Genomic DNA, 14,486 nt, shown 5'->3' on the forward strand with positions numbered 1-14,486 from the left:
TGGGCTATTGATGTGGGGTTTTTTTCATCATCAATGTAGGTTTCTTATTAATATCATTTATACACGTTTTTGTTTTCTAGCATTTTTAAGCTTATTGTTTGAAAAAAATAAAAAATTTTACTTTTTAGCTCTTAATTTGGGGGACTATTTTATGTGTCATTTTTATTACTTTTATTTTTTTATTATGGGACTTTATGATTTCAATTTCTTTTTTTACACTATACGTTTGCCCAGCAACTTTATTTACAGGGGAAATCAGGCCTGTTATAATGACTATAGTCACTGTTAGGGCTGTGCTGGGTCTAGTAAGACCCAGCAGCAGCCACCTACTGCCAGCATCCCGGCGATCACGTGACCAGCCGCTGCCTCTATTCTATACACAACACTCTTCAAGCACTTTGTACTTGAGTACAGAAAAGACAAAAGCCGACTATCAGCAGCCCAATTGCCCGGGCAGCAAGCTTAAACCTGTGCCGTATATATAAAGTGGGCGGTCCTCAACCGGTTACCAGTGTGCAGGAAAGCAAATTTGCATTGTGATAAATATGAAATCTAGCCTTTGTCCTCTTTATTTTGGTGGAAGCATACCGTGAGGGTATGCTCACACGTGCACGTGTGATACGCCTGAAATTACGGAGCGGTTTTCAGGCGAAAACAGCTCCTGAATTTCAGACGTAATGGCATGTTGCAGGCGTTTTTCGCAGCATCCATTACGGACGTAATTGGAGCTGTTTTTCTATGGAGTCAATGGAAAACGGGTCCAATTATGTCCCAAGAAGTGACATGCACTTCTTTGACGCGGGTGTCTTTTTTACGCGCCGTCTCTTGACAGCGGCACTTTAAAAAAAATGACCGTCTGCACAGTACATCGTAAAACCCATTCAAATGAATGGGCAGATGTTTGCAGACGCATTCAAGCAGTATTTTCGGCCGTAATTCCAGGCGTAAAACGCGTGAATTACGTCCGTAAATAGTGCGTGTGAACATACCGTTACTTTGCCATTTCTCCATCTGTAGTAGCAGGTTAGGTAGATGCACTTACTTTGATAAGGTACTGTTCTTTAATGAGTGCTCTATCAAAGCTGACATTGTGTCCCACAACTAGTCTCTCCGTCCAGTTGGGTTTGTTCATTGAATTTGATTTAACAGAAGTCTCAAGCGGAATAAAATCAGGTAGAGTCATTTGATTGGACCACGTGTATCGCTCTTCTATTAGTCGTCTGCTGCACCACGAATACCTGTAGATGAAAAATATAAAGAGTTCACTTACATGGCTCAAAACCAGCCCAAATGTAAAGCCCTGATAATCTCTCACCAATGTTGCGGAGAAACAGCCACAGCCAGTGTAGGGATCTGTCCCTCAGACATGCATACTTCCACGTCAAACACTAATGCTCGTTCATCTGGGAAGTCAACGTGCTCCTTCCCGCCCTCTCTGGTATACTTGGTCCATCCAGCTTGCCAGGCCCATTCTTGAGGCATGTCCGGCAGGTTACACTGCAGGAGGTCATTAGCTGCCTCAAGATAAGGAAAGCTTTGTTTCTGAGCTAGAATTTGGAAATGTTCTTCAATGTTACTGCCATACATCTTAGGAAGCTTTAAATTCACGTCTTGAAGAGTAGAAGTCTCTTTACCCCAAAGTTCATGATTCCTCAATTGATCTATGCTCTTTTGAATGTCTTCTTCAGAATAATCTTCCTGTGAACCCTTGAATATCTGTTCATGAAGTCCTTTAGAAAGCATCTGTATATTGAGAGGGTTCATACGTCTCTGTGACGTATCCACGGCGTGGTCTTCTTTCGGCAAATGTGAGGTCATGGTGCTTTTGTAACATCTTAAGTATTTTATCCTCCAAACACATGACAAACATGGCCTCCTCTTCAGTAGTTGCTGCATTTTGTCTGGTTTTGAAAACTTCTCTAGGTATCAAAGTTTATTTATATATTCCTAGAGAATACAGACATGAAACAAAAGATAAGTCATATTCACGTAAACAGTAGTCAAATGTTACGTCACATTTGAAGCACATGGGTTTGTTGTACTACAGGGGTCAGCAACATTTGGCACTCCAGCTGCCATGAAACTACAACTCCCAGCATGCCCTGACAGCCAAAGGTTTCATTATTCCAGCCGTAGGCGGTCAGGGCATGCTGGGAATTGAAGTTTCACAACAACTGGTGTGCTGAATGTTGCTAACCCGTACTGTATTCTTAGGTAAGGATGAATACAGCATACATTGCACTATGGGCTGTTTACTATTAGATGAATGCTATATGTTTATTTACATTTCATCCATGTATTACGGTATATTTAAGAAGAACTTCTTTTACAGGTCATTAGCGTATGGCTGCACTGGCCCATCTATTTATCAGTAAATATCTGTCAAGGTTTGGAAGACTTTCTTTGAAACAGATTTTATGGCAATTCAAACCGTGCCCTCTCCACGTGGTGAGATAAATACAATACTCTTTCCTGGCAGCAAGGGGTGACATTTGGGCTGATATGGCATCAGTCCCTGCACCCAGTCCAGGACTGTCCCAATAGTGCCATTAGTAATAGAGCACTTTTTCTGCACGCTGTGCGTCACAGGAAGAGGAAATTACATGAAACTTTTGATCTGTAGAACTTATGATCTGACACTACGGTATAGGGACTATGGTGAGGCAGGGACTATGGTGAGGCTGGTACTATGGGCACTATTATGAGCATAGTCAGTACTATCTTGATGACGATATAAGCAGGAGTAGGTGAGATGGTATCAGCAGATTATTTCATGGTGGGGCTCATGTCTGACAACACTTTCCACGGCACACTATGTACCGGTCTTCATTACTGTCTTTTATTTGGGGAGGAGAGCCATCATTTCATTTTCCACCTTAGATATCAGAAAGGCTGGAATAACGCTGACCACTGAATGTGCTCGAACAGTTTATTAATAACTACAAGATTCTTTAGGCCCTGTTCCCAAAGAGTTTTTTTATACGCAGATTTTGATGTGGAAACCGCATTGGAATCGACGGCAAAAAACGGCCCAAATCTCCCTCCATCAATTTCAATGGGAAGTAGAGAATTTTTTTCCCCAGGCGGTTTTTATCCAGTCACGGAAAAAAAAGAGAGCCATGCCCTATATTGACGCAGTTTTCCAAACAAAATGTGCTGTTTAGAGCAACTATTTTCCATTGGCTAAATAAAAAATACGCCTAAAAAAACCTGTTAAAAAACGGCTTGCATTTCAAAATCTGCCTCAAAATTGTCCACTATTTGGTGTATTTGAAAAACTCTCTGTCCATAGTAATATAGAATCAAATGACTGCATAATCCAATGACTCTAAAGGCCCTTTTACACGTGCCGACAGTCGGCCGATGCAGCGAGCGCCGATCAACGAGACATTGTTGATCGGCACTCGTTTGCTCCTGTCACACGGAGCTATGGATGGGGACGAGCGGTCGTTACTCCGATCGCTCGTCCCCCATACATTATTATCATGTCGGCAGCGCATCTCCCTGTTTACACAGGCGGATGTGCTGCCGACAACGATAAAAAAAACCTGATACGACCAGCAGACGATCGAGCGTTTGCTTGTTCATCTGCTGATCGTTCCCCTGTTTACACAGTGGAATTATCGGCAACGAGCGTTATATGAACACTCGTCTGCCCGATAATCGCCCAGTATAAAACCCCCTTAAGGGCTCATGAATATAACAGAGCCTTTACGGTACTTTTTCGGAAACTATACGGCCCCCTAGTACCGAGGCGCATGGCCTCCATGTGTTGCCGTACAGGTGTCATACACATGTAGATATTAGAAAAAACCAGAGAGGATCCAGCGATAGTGATGTCAAAAATAGGAAAAACTTGGTTTCCACTTTATTGAATACAAGCTGTCAGAGCTTAAAATAGAACATCAGGAGGAAAAAACAAAGTGGTGATGCGGCAATAGATTAGCCTACGCGTTTCAAGCACTAGGCTGTGCTCTTAGTCATGGCTGTGTCGAGATGTAGATATTCTTTTCTAAAAATAATGCTTCTAGTCATGAATTCTTCCATACAAATTCCAACGGTGTATGCCATAAATTTTATTCTTGGAAATCGGAGACGTACTGGAGGCACAAGGGCCCGTACACTGGAATGGGTGCCATAATATGGCTCCCTACAACACGGAGGTACAAACCCATTATACAGCTGTATGTATGAGCCCTATGACTATACTAAGAACCTAAGCCAATCATCTAGCATTGTAATGACCTCTTGCTCCTACTGCCATAATATATCGTATGCGGAACTGAATTGCACTATGGATGGGGACTCTGATCGCTCGCCCCATACACTATTATCATGTCAGCAGCGCGTCTCCCTGTTTACACAGGCGGATGTGCTGCCGACAACGATAATAATAAAACGATACGACCAGCAGATGATTGAGAGTTTGCTCGTTCATCTGCTGATCGTTCCCGTTTACAAAGGTCAATTATCGGCAAGCGTTATATGAACACTCGTCTGCCCGATAATCGTCCGGTGTAAAACCCCCTTTACGGGCTGTTCTATCAGTATAGGCGATACACTCTCCTGGAATGTCCGGGAATCTCCCGGAATAAGGGGAGACTTCCTGGGAGAGCAGGCAATTCTAGTCCTCTATTAATACATCATCTTCACTCCTGGGGGCAGGCGTCAGAACAATGTCTGTGGCAGCGCCCGGGAGTGACGAGTATTACAAGCCGCAGCTGCGAGGAGAGGGGAGTATCTGCAGAATCTGGTATCAGGTATGTATTAGTCTATGGGATCTGGATTAGTTTAGGGAGTATGGACTGGGTTATTACTTTTAAGGGGTCTGGGGCTGAATTTATTTAGGTGGTTTGGTCTGGGATCTGTATTAAATATGAAGAATTATGAATGGGGGGGTCATATGAATTATTTGGGATTAAAATGCCATAGGTTAGGGCGAGTACTATATAAATGGGAGAAGCATAAGATGGGAAAAAAACCGTATCGCACCGCTTCATACACCACTTTCAGAATCTCCGATGTTCGCTGTTACAAGTATGACTATACATCACTGTGGCCCAGTCATTACACCAGACAGGCCTGCAGGGACTGGGGAAGAAATGTAGGTTAGAAAGTTGTTTAAAAAAAACCAACACGCTGAATCCCGGACGATCCCTTTAAGTCATTTATATGTAGGATTTTACAGCAGTATGTGATGTTGTGTAACTGTCAGCAAAAACATACAAATACTGGTAACACTAGAGAAAAACGCACTCCTCCAGTACATGCAGCGTCACGTGTGAATACCTCCGTACAATACCTCATGTGTTAGGGGGACAGGGGAGCGCAGGTAGCCCGGGGTGTACAAGTATACAATTGTTGCGAGTCCCAACTGGCCGTTTTGCGGTGTCGTATGTATATGAGCTCCCAGCGTGTACGACCACAAACTTCCTCCTGGTAGTTGCCGACCCACGTGCTTGTAAGGTGACATCTAAATGGCACAGAAGCTGATGGAGTCTGTATTTACCTTACTCTCCGCTGAGGCCTACAGAGCCGGGGACTAAATTAAACATCGCCAGGCGGAAGGGCATCAGGGACCGGGAGAACACAAGCACGGAACATTTTAAAACATCGCCTTGGTTACGCCTGGTTCTCCCACAGCCGTAGTCCTGAAGGCAACTTGTGGCTTGCATAAGCTGCAAGGATAAAATGATGGGAGGGTCAGTAGTGAGAACTGGCGGCATTTCAAATATACATATAGGGAGAGTACGTGTGAGACTGGAGGACGGCCGCGTGGCCTAATGGATAAGGCGTCTGACTTCGGATCAGAAGATTGCAGGTTCGAGTCCTGCCGCGGTCGCTATTTTATAGTAATAGTAACAAATGATCTAATGTTTTTTGTTTTTTTTTTAAACTCATAATATACGTATATTATTGAAAAAGTTATGTATTTAAAACCAATTCTGTGGTAAGTGTTAGTTTGAAGTTTAGAGTGAAATATGACGAAGAGTACTTATACAACATTTTGCCCCCGGGCCGGTTTTAGACAAAGTGTGGACCCAAATCCTGAATTACTGTATCAATAATGCAGTCAGTGCAGAGAAATGCATCGCTGATATCTAGCGCGTCCAGGAGTGTTGCAAGCCCCAAAGCATATGTCCCCCCTCTCCCACAAAACAATTATCCATATACATATAAAGTTATTAAGTCATACCACTATACCAGATTATCCCCTTCCCGACATCCACCGTATCATACCTCCCAACTTTTGAATTTGGAAAAGAGGGACATTTTAAGCCCCACCCCATAACCACACCCAATATCCCGCATAAACACATCAAATCACGGCCAGATCCTTCTGCAAATAACGCGTGCACATTGTCACTGCGGATCTCCTGCCTGTCTGGATATCACAGATATTATGGATCCGGTTATGTCGTCTTTATGTTACTTTTCCTATCTTGGGTATAACATTTGCTCATCACAGCAGCAGCTGCAGGACAAACCAAAAGGCTGAGAACAATGAAAGTCAAGAGGGAGACCCTGTGGTGGATGACTTTTCAATTGACAGGTAGCAGAGTTACATGATGGGGATTTTTTTTTCCAGTTGTGTATCTCTGCTACCGGTCAATGGAAAAATCATCCACCAGAGCCCCCCTGTAGATTGCTCCAGATACAGCCCCCTGTACATAGCTCCAGATACAGCCCCCTGTAGATAGCTCCAGATACAGCCCCCCTGTAGATAGCTCTAGATACAGCCCCCCTGTAGATTGCTCCAGATACAGCCCCCCTGTAGATTGCTCCAGATACAGCCCCCCTGTAGATTGCTCCAGATACAGCCCCCCTGTAGATTGCTCCAGATACAGCCCCCCTGTAGATTGCGCCAGATACAGCCCCCCTGTAGATAGCGCCAGATACAGCCCCCCTGTAGATAGCGCCAGACACAGCCCCCCTGTAGATTGCTCCAGATACAGCCCCCCTGTAGATAGCGCCACACACAGCCCCCCTGTAGATAGCTCCACACACAGCCCCCCTGTAGATAGCTCCACACACAGCCCCCCTGTAGATAGCGCCAGACACAGCCCCCTGTAGATTGCTCCAGATACAGCCCCCCTGTAGATTGCTCCACACACAGCCCCCCTGTAGATAGCGCCAGAAACAGCCCCCCTGTAGATAGCGCCAGACAGAGCCCCCTGTAGATGGCTCCAGACACAGCCCCCTGTAGATGGCTCCACACACAGCCCCCCTATAGATAGCTCCAGACAGAGCCCCCCTGTAGATAGCTCCAGACAGAGCCCCCCTGTAGATAGCTCCAGACAGAGCCCCCCTGTAGATAGCTCCAGACACAGCCCCCCTGTAGATAGCTCCAGACACAGCCCCCCTGTAGATAGCTCCAGACACAGCCCCCCTGTAGATAGCTCCAGACACAGCCCCCCTGTAGATAGCTCCAGACACAGCCCCCTTGTACATAGCTCCAGATACAGCTCCCCTGTAGATAGCTCCACACACAGCCCCCCCTGTAGATAGCGCCACACACAGCCCCCCTGTAGATAGCGCCACACACAGCCCCCCTGTAGATAGCACCAGATACACCCCCCCTATATACGGCGCCCGCCGGGTAGGGGAATATGGAGCGGGCTCACGGGCTGAGACCGATCCATAGAGCGAGTGTGTCGGCTGTGTGCTACAGCCGACACTTCTGGGTAACGAGCGGGATCTCGTTCGAGCGCGATCCCGCTTGTTTAACCCGTTAAATGCCGCGTTCAATAGCGAACGTGGCATTTAAATGACTAAAAACAGGGGGGCGATCCCCTGTAACGTCCCAACGCCCCCCCCTGCGGCGAGATTGGGGGGAGCCGTTGGTTGGCACGGCTGCCTGGGGGCCTGATGAAGTCCCCCAGGTCCGCCATCTTTGTACTCCTGCCTCCGGCAGGGCTTCATAGGAGACTGTCAGAATCACAATATACTGCAATACATTAGTATTGCAGTATATCGTGCAAGCGATCTAACGATCGCTGGTTAAAGTCCCCTAGGGGGACAAGTAAAAAACAGTAAAATAAAGTTTTTTTAACAAATAAAAAGAAAAGAAAAAAAATGAAAAGCTCCCCAAAAATTTTTTTTTCCCTCAAGCACAATATAAAAAAAAATAAAAAGCTAACATAACTGGTATTGACGCCTACTATTACAATATATATAATTATTTCGTCCGCACGGTGAACGCCGAAAAAATAAAAAAATTGTTTTTTGGTCCCTTCTTCTCCCACAAAAAATAAAATAAAAAGTGGTCAAAAAGTCTCACGTACCCCAAAATGGTACGAATATAAACTGCAGCTCGCCCCGCAAAAAATAAGTCCTGACACCGCTAAATAGACAGAAATATAAAAACGTTATGGCTCTCAGAATGTGGCGACAAAACTCAAATTTTATTTTTAACAATCAGTTTTTTCCTTGTAAAAGTAGTAAAACATAAAGAAAACGATATAAATTTGGAATCGCTGTAATCGTATTGACCCGCAGAATAAAGTTAACATGCCGTTTTTACCGTACGGTGAACGCCCCAAAACCACCCAAAAGGTTGAGGAATCGCTTTTTTTCCTATTCCACACCACATATATTTTGTTTCTCGTTTCCCACTACATTATATGGTACAAAAAATGGTGCTGTGAAAATCTACAACTCGTCCCGCAAATAACAAGCCCTCATACGGCAATATTGATGGAAAAATAAAACAGTTATGGATTTTGGAAGGTGGGGAGGAAAAAACAAAAGTGAAAATCCGAAAAATGGCTGCGGAGGGAAGGGGTTAAGCAATGTTCCCGTGACGGACGGAGTGCTTCACAGCCTCCGGACGTGACCCTTGATTAGGCTGCAGGCCTAACGTGGCCTGCAGCCTATAGTATTCAATTGTATCTGCGTCCTGAGGACACAGATACAACTGAATTTGGCAGTCGCTAGCATCGGGGCCACCGGGGTGAGGGAAGGAGGTACCCGTCAGTGACCGGGTCACAAGTGGTGACGCAGTAGAGCAGGCCAAGAGTTGCATAAAAACATTGTGTCGTGAATGGGGTCTGAAGCCGTGTAAGTGTAAGGAGCGCCATATGACCTGAGCTACAGACTGATGGAGGATGAATACCGTGATCCTGAATTGTAGAGGGCCACCGCAAGTAAGAGTGACAGAGACCTAAGAATTGTGCCCATTGTGAAACCATCAAGCGTATTGTGCCTAAGTGAATATACGCCACCAATCTGCAAACTGCCACGTGCATTGTATATAAGTCTGCAACTTTCAAGTTTATGCCCCCTGTGTGAGAGCCTCTAACCGTAAGCTTGGTGAGCTGTGTATATATTTAAAATAGTCAAGATTGTGTTGGCAGAATACTAAGTAAAAGTTTAAGTTGCTGCATTTGAACTGCATGTCCGTCTGCCATTTCTCTGCGCCATCAAAGTTCCTGTGGGGGAGGCATCGCCCCCACCTCCACGTTATGCATCGACATAGCAACATTGTTTTCTTATTTTCTCCTAAACTAGCTGCAGTGACGAAATTGTGTATTTACATGTTACATGTAAATCATGGTTTTGTTGAGTTTTGCCTCAATATTTGTATATCAATCCCTAACGGAATCTCGGACCAAAGTAGGACATGCTCTACTTTGGATCGGAACGGAGCAACGGGACCATCAGAAAAACAGAAGTGTGCATGGCCCCATTGAAATGAATAGGTCAGGGTGCTAGCCGTCAGAAAAACGGCTAGCACCCTGAAGAAAAACCATGAAGTGGGCATGAGGCCTTAAGTTGACTAGAATTTACTGTATTCAACAGGATGTGCAAGCTCAGGTTTTCTAGAAACTACTTTACTGAAATAGTCACAGGAATTCTAGATCTATCACAATGCACCTCATCTGTATATTGAACCAGCTTGTAGTAGGTCCCTTACAACCTGATAAAAGGTAACACTAGAAACCATACAGTTTCCCGATAAAACCTCACAAGAAAAGTGCAACCAGAAGAAATATTGTACTGCGTACTGATAGGGAGGTTTGGAGAGACACTTTTAAGCACTTTGAAAATAAATAAAAAAGCGGAAAATAACATTGCAACTATGGACATTGGGTATACATTTTTAGAATATTCATTAAAAAAGTTTTTCACTCAAAAAATAGGTTTCCACAAAGTAAAACTAACCCCTCCCCCATTTACATTGCTTTTATATTAAAAGTTATGTCCATAATCAGATAAGATGTCGTCCATGTTTAAGGTTCACTAGTTTCCAGTGTGTAATCTCTGGTTGAATCTGGAGATTTGGGATTTTTCTTTCTTGGTGTCTCTCCAAGGTCTGGCGAAGTTTCTGTAACTTTCTTAGAAGTTCCCAGTTGTGATGCAGGAGCTCTGACTGGACTCGCTGTGCTTCCATTTGCTGTTTCTCTGCTACTTCCACCTCCATTTTTGTGCTTTTCAATTCCTTTTCCAGCTCCTGGAATCTGCAATGTAAAACCAGCAGTCATGTGGTGCCACACACGTATTTAACATGCAACATACCCTGTCCTTAAGAGACTGAAGTCCCTCATTCTAGCAAATAAGTGGGGGGTCTCCCACCAAACTAAGGCTTATCACTTATCCCGTGTATAGATGATAAGTGTTAATGGTTGGAATACCCCTTTATGCCCCGTCCTATGCTCCCAAGCTAGCCACCAGTGTCTGATGTCTTGGGCATTCTCACTAGTCTTCACAGAGAACTTGCAGGGTAGTAGGATTGTCCATAAAAGCTGAACCCAAATGTTTTACCATATTATCCACTGCCCAATAATCTGGTACATAGGTCCTTGTTTTTATACAATCTTCACCCAACCATGCAATTTCTATGTTAAGATCAGGTGAATATGCAAAAATTGTGGGTTACCAGGTGAGCGGAATGCAAATTCAGGTATCTCCATTAAAAGTAGGTGAGTTATTTTTCTTTATAAAGGGAGGGAGAATAAATACTTGTGCCACTCATTACTGAAAATTTATTTTATGGGTTTCTCAGGTTTGTATTAGCCAGAGTGGAGAGAACCACTGCAAAGAGCAGCTGTTGACATGCCATGATTAAGACCGAGTGAATCGGTTGAAACGCGTAGACTCTGCTCATCCACCCTCTGTACTTGTGTAAGTTTTAAATGTTTTTTCAATAAAGTGGAAGATTTTTCCTTTTAAAGAGGCTCCGTCACCAGATTATAAATGCCCTATCTCCTACATAATCTGATCGGCGCTGTAATGTAGATAACAGTGGTTTTTATTTTGAAAAACAATCAATTTTGAGCAATTTATGAGCAATTTTAGATTTATGCTAATTCGTTTCTTAATAGACAACTGGGCATTATAAAGAGAAGTGTATGACGCTGACCAACCGGCGTCATACACTTCTCATCGTTCCAGCCAGGCTTCTTTCACTGCACACACAGCGTGATCTCGCGAGATCACGCTGTGCTGTCATTCACAGCGAGATCACGCTGTGCTGTGTGAGTAAGTCCCACAGAAACTTTACCGAAGTGTCGGGAGTGTGAATAGACATCACTTCCTGGCTGGAGGCGATGTCTATTCACTCTCAAGACACTTCGGTAAAGTTAATGTGTGAGTAAGTGACAGTACAGCGTGATCTCACGAGATCACGCTGTGTCTGCAGTGAAAGAAGCTGGGCTGGAACGATGAGAAGTGTATAACGCCGACTGGTCAGCGTCATACACTTCTCTTTATAACGCCCAGTTGTCTATTAAGAAACGAATTAGCATAAATCTAAAATTGTTCACAACTTGCTCAAAATTGATCGTTTTTCAAAAACCAATGTTATCTACATTACAGCGCTGATCAGATTATGTAGGAGATAGGGCACTTAGAATCTGGTGACAGAGGCTCTTTAACCGAGTGCCACCTCAAGATCCGTGCGCAATCTGGGATCAAAACGCCAAGACTGGTGAGCTGGAGAAAAACTTTCTATTTTCCTGCTCTGGCAGACTCAGGGTGACCATGTGTTACATGGTTGTCAATTCCTTTGACTGGGTACTGTATGATGTTATATTTCACCTGCAGCATCCGTCCACAGCTTATGCTGGCGATAACAACTAATTGTCGGGGGTTTCGGAACCCAAGCCGCTAGCTGGCATGTAGACATTCTTCTCTATTGAGACCACTACTCTATTGAGACCACTGGGTGGTTTAATCATTGATTGACAGTCTTATGTTTATTACCTTGTCAGATAAAGGCGTGTCATATTCTCCATCACTGCGCTAAGGGTTAAACTTTCCTGACGATAACCTTTTCTTAATTCCTCTTCAAGAACATCCACCTTACTTTGATTGATCCCAGGTTTCTGTATCTTCTCTTTGAATTCAAACAAGTCTAAGTAAAAAATTCCACAGAGCATGAAATATTATACATTATTTAAAGTGGTTCTCCCACAAAACACATGTATCCCCTATCTACAGGATAGGGGATACATGTGTGATTGCTGGAATTCCAACCGCTGGGACCCCCAGCGATGAGGAGAACGGGGGACCTCGGCCAGCGCTCCATTCATTTCTCTAGGACTTCTGGGACCACTGTCTCCAGCAGCTCCATAGAAATGAATAGAGAGCTGGCTGAGTATGCGCACCAGCGCTTCATTCTCATGGAGCACTTCGGGGAACCCCCAGCGATCACACGTATCGCCTATCCTGTGTATAGGGGATACATGTGTTCGTGGGGAAACCCCTTTAAGCGAGAAAAAACAAACTATTTGAAACGTTACAGTAGTTTCTACATGCTGTTATTCTGATGTAATGGTGATCCGTTGTTAACTTTTAAACAACCAATTGGAGCAAGCAGAACTGCAGTATAAAGCATGGGTGATACAGATCAGCATAAGGTACTGAGGCTGGGTTCACAAGAGAATGTTCGGTCAGTAAAATACGGACCGTGTGTCGGCCGCATTTCCTGGACCGAACACACTGCAGGGAGCCGGGCTCCTAGCATCATAGTTATGTACGACGCTAGGAGTCAACTGTCCCGTACTGTAATCATGTTTTCAGTACGGGACAGTAGTTCCACGGAGAGGCAGGGACTCCTAGCGTCGTACATAACTATGATGGTAGGAGCCCGGCTCCCTGAAGTGTGTTCGGTCCAGGAAATGCGGCCGACAAATGATCTGTATTTTACGGACCGAACATGCTCGTGTGAACCTGACCTAAATAGTAATGGTGTCCTTATATATTTTTCCGCAGACACTCTGAAAAAGGTAAATAGGGGGAAAAACAAAGTGATACTTAAAATAATATCATTTATAGTTTATACAGTCTTCATGCTTACAAAATGAGGGCGGATTCACACGAACGTGAATTGCGTCCGTGCAGGCCGCATGGTTTTCACGCGGCTCGCATGGACCAATAGAAGTCTATGGGGCAGTACAGTCGGCGCTTTTTGTGCAGCGTTTGTCCGCTGCGTAAAAAGCGCAACATGTTCAATATCTCAGCATTTTTCGCGCATCACGCACCCATTGAAGTCAATGGGTGCGTGAAAACCACGCATGCCGCACGGAAGCACTTCCGTGCAAACTGGCTGTTTCTCGCAACAGCTGTCAAAAGGATGAATGTAAATGGAAAAGCACCATGTGCTTTTCTGTTTACAAATATCCAAATGGCGTGTCATAATGATGGCGGCTGCGCGAAAACCACGCAGCCGCGCATCATATGCTGCTGCCACACGGAGATGTCAAGTGGCTTTTGCGCAGGCAAAACGCTGCGTGTTTTGCGTGCGCACAAACGCCACGTTCGTCTGAATCAGGCCTTATAATGGCTAAATCATGAAAATCTTCACAAAAGCCACACATCATTTACCAGATTTCTATATGGAGTCAACATTATTACATGTGGCCATTCAAATTATTGGACATCCATGTAATACATGGATTAATGAGGTCTGTCCTAATAGGACATATGGAAAGACGTTGCCAAGATTGCACAACCATTTTAAGTATAATCTCCACCTGCATAAAATGTTCAGTATCATAGCTATATGGAGTACCCAGGTAAGAGTCACAACTGTACCCCTACTCTTGGGGGCCCATTGGCCCCTGATGCCACGTAACAGAATAGTAGCATTATTAGCAAGCAATTTGGAGGCCTTGCTAATTATAATTACATTTTTCAGGGCGTCAATGGGGGATAAATGCTGCATAAACACAAAATAAAAAAAAAACAAGCCAGTGTCAATAGACCCTGACCCATAGTCTTGATAACCTAAAGCTGTTAAAACACCAGCCTGTTTGCAAAATGTAACAGCGTTTTTTATTTATTGTCATTACTTATTTTTCTGGCGTTTTAAAGTTTTATAGAGAGGCCCACGGGAAAAAACACCACACCCAGAGCATGCTGCGTTTTGAAGAAAATGGCACCGGCCAAAACAAATGCAACAAATACGCCACAAACCAATATGCAGTTGTATGTAGTGCAGTAGTGCAGTTGATATTTCATTATAGACTTTAATGTAAACTCTG

The 14,486-nt window shown here is 44.2% G+C and overlaps 1 protein-coding gene and 1 non-coding gene across 3 annotated transcripts in view; one reads left to right on the plus strand and one right to left on the minus strand.

The window, feature by feature from the left end:
* The window catches only part of POLG (DNA polymerase gamma, catalytic subunit), an 87,049-nt gene extending 81,317 nt beyond the window's left edge, over positions 1-5,732 (minus strand). Inside the window, exons 1-3 of one of the 2 annotated variants that reach the window (XM_075858179.1) lie at positions 5,510-5,732; positions 1,316-1,947; positions 1,043-1,238 (exon numbers count right to left, since the gene is read on the minus strand). In XM_075858179.1, coding sequence (XP_075714294.1) covers positions 1,043-1,238; positions 1,316-1,896 — 777 coding nt within the window. In that variant the 5' untranslated portion in view covers positions 1,897-1,947; positions 5,510-5,732. Of the gene's footprint in view, positions 1-1,042; positions 1,239-1,315; positions 1,948-5,302; positions 5,463-5,509 lie in introns of those variants that run through there. The other variant, XM_075858180.1, reaches the window with a different exon arrangement.
* Positions 5,733-5,769: 37 nt separating this feature from the next.
* TRNAR-UCG (transfer RNA arginine (anticodon UCG)) lies at positions 5,770-5,842 on the plus strand. The gene has a single exon. It is a non-coding gene; the product is annotated as a tRNA-Arg (tRNA).
* Positions 5,843-14,486: the final 8,644 nt, after the last annotated feature.

This window comes from Rhinoderma darwinii, chromosome 3, assembly GCF_050947455.1.
Source record: "Rhinoderma darwinii isolate aRhiDar2 chromosome 3, aRhiDar2.hap1, whole genome shotgun sequence".
NCBI lineage: Eukaryota > Metazoa > Chordata > Amphibia > Anura > Rhinodermatidae > Rhinoderma > Rhinoderma darwinii.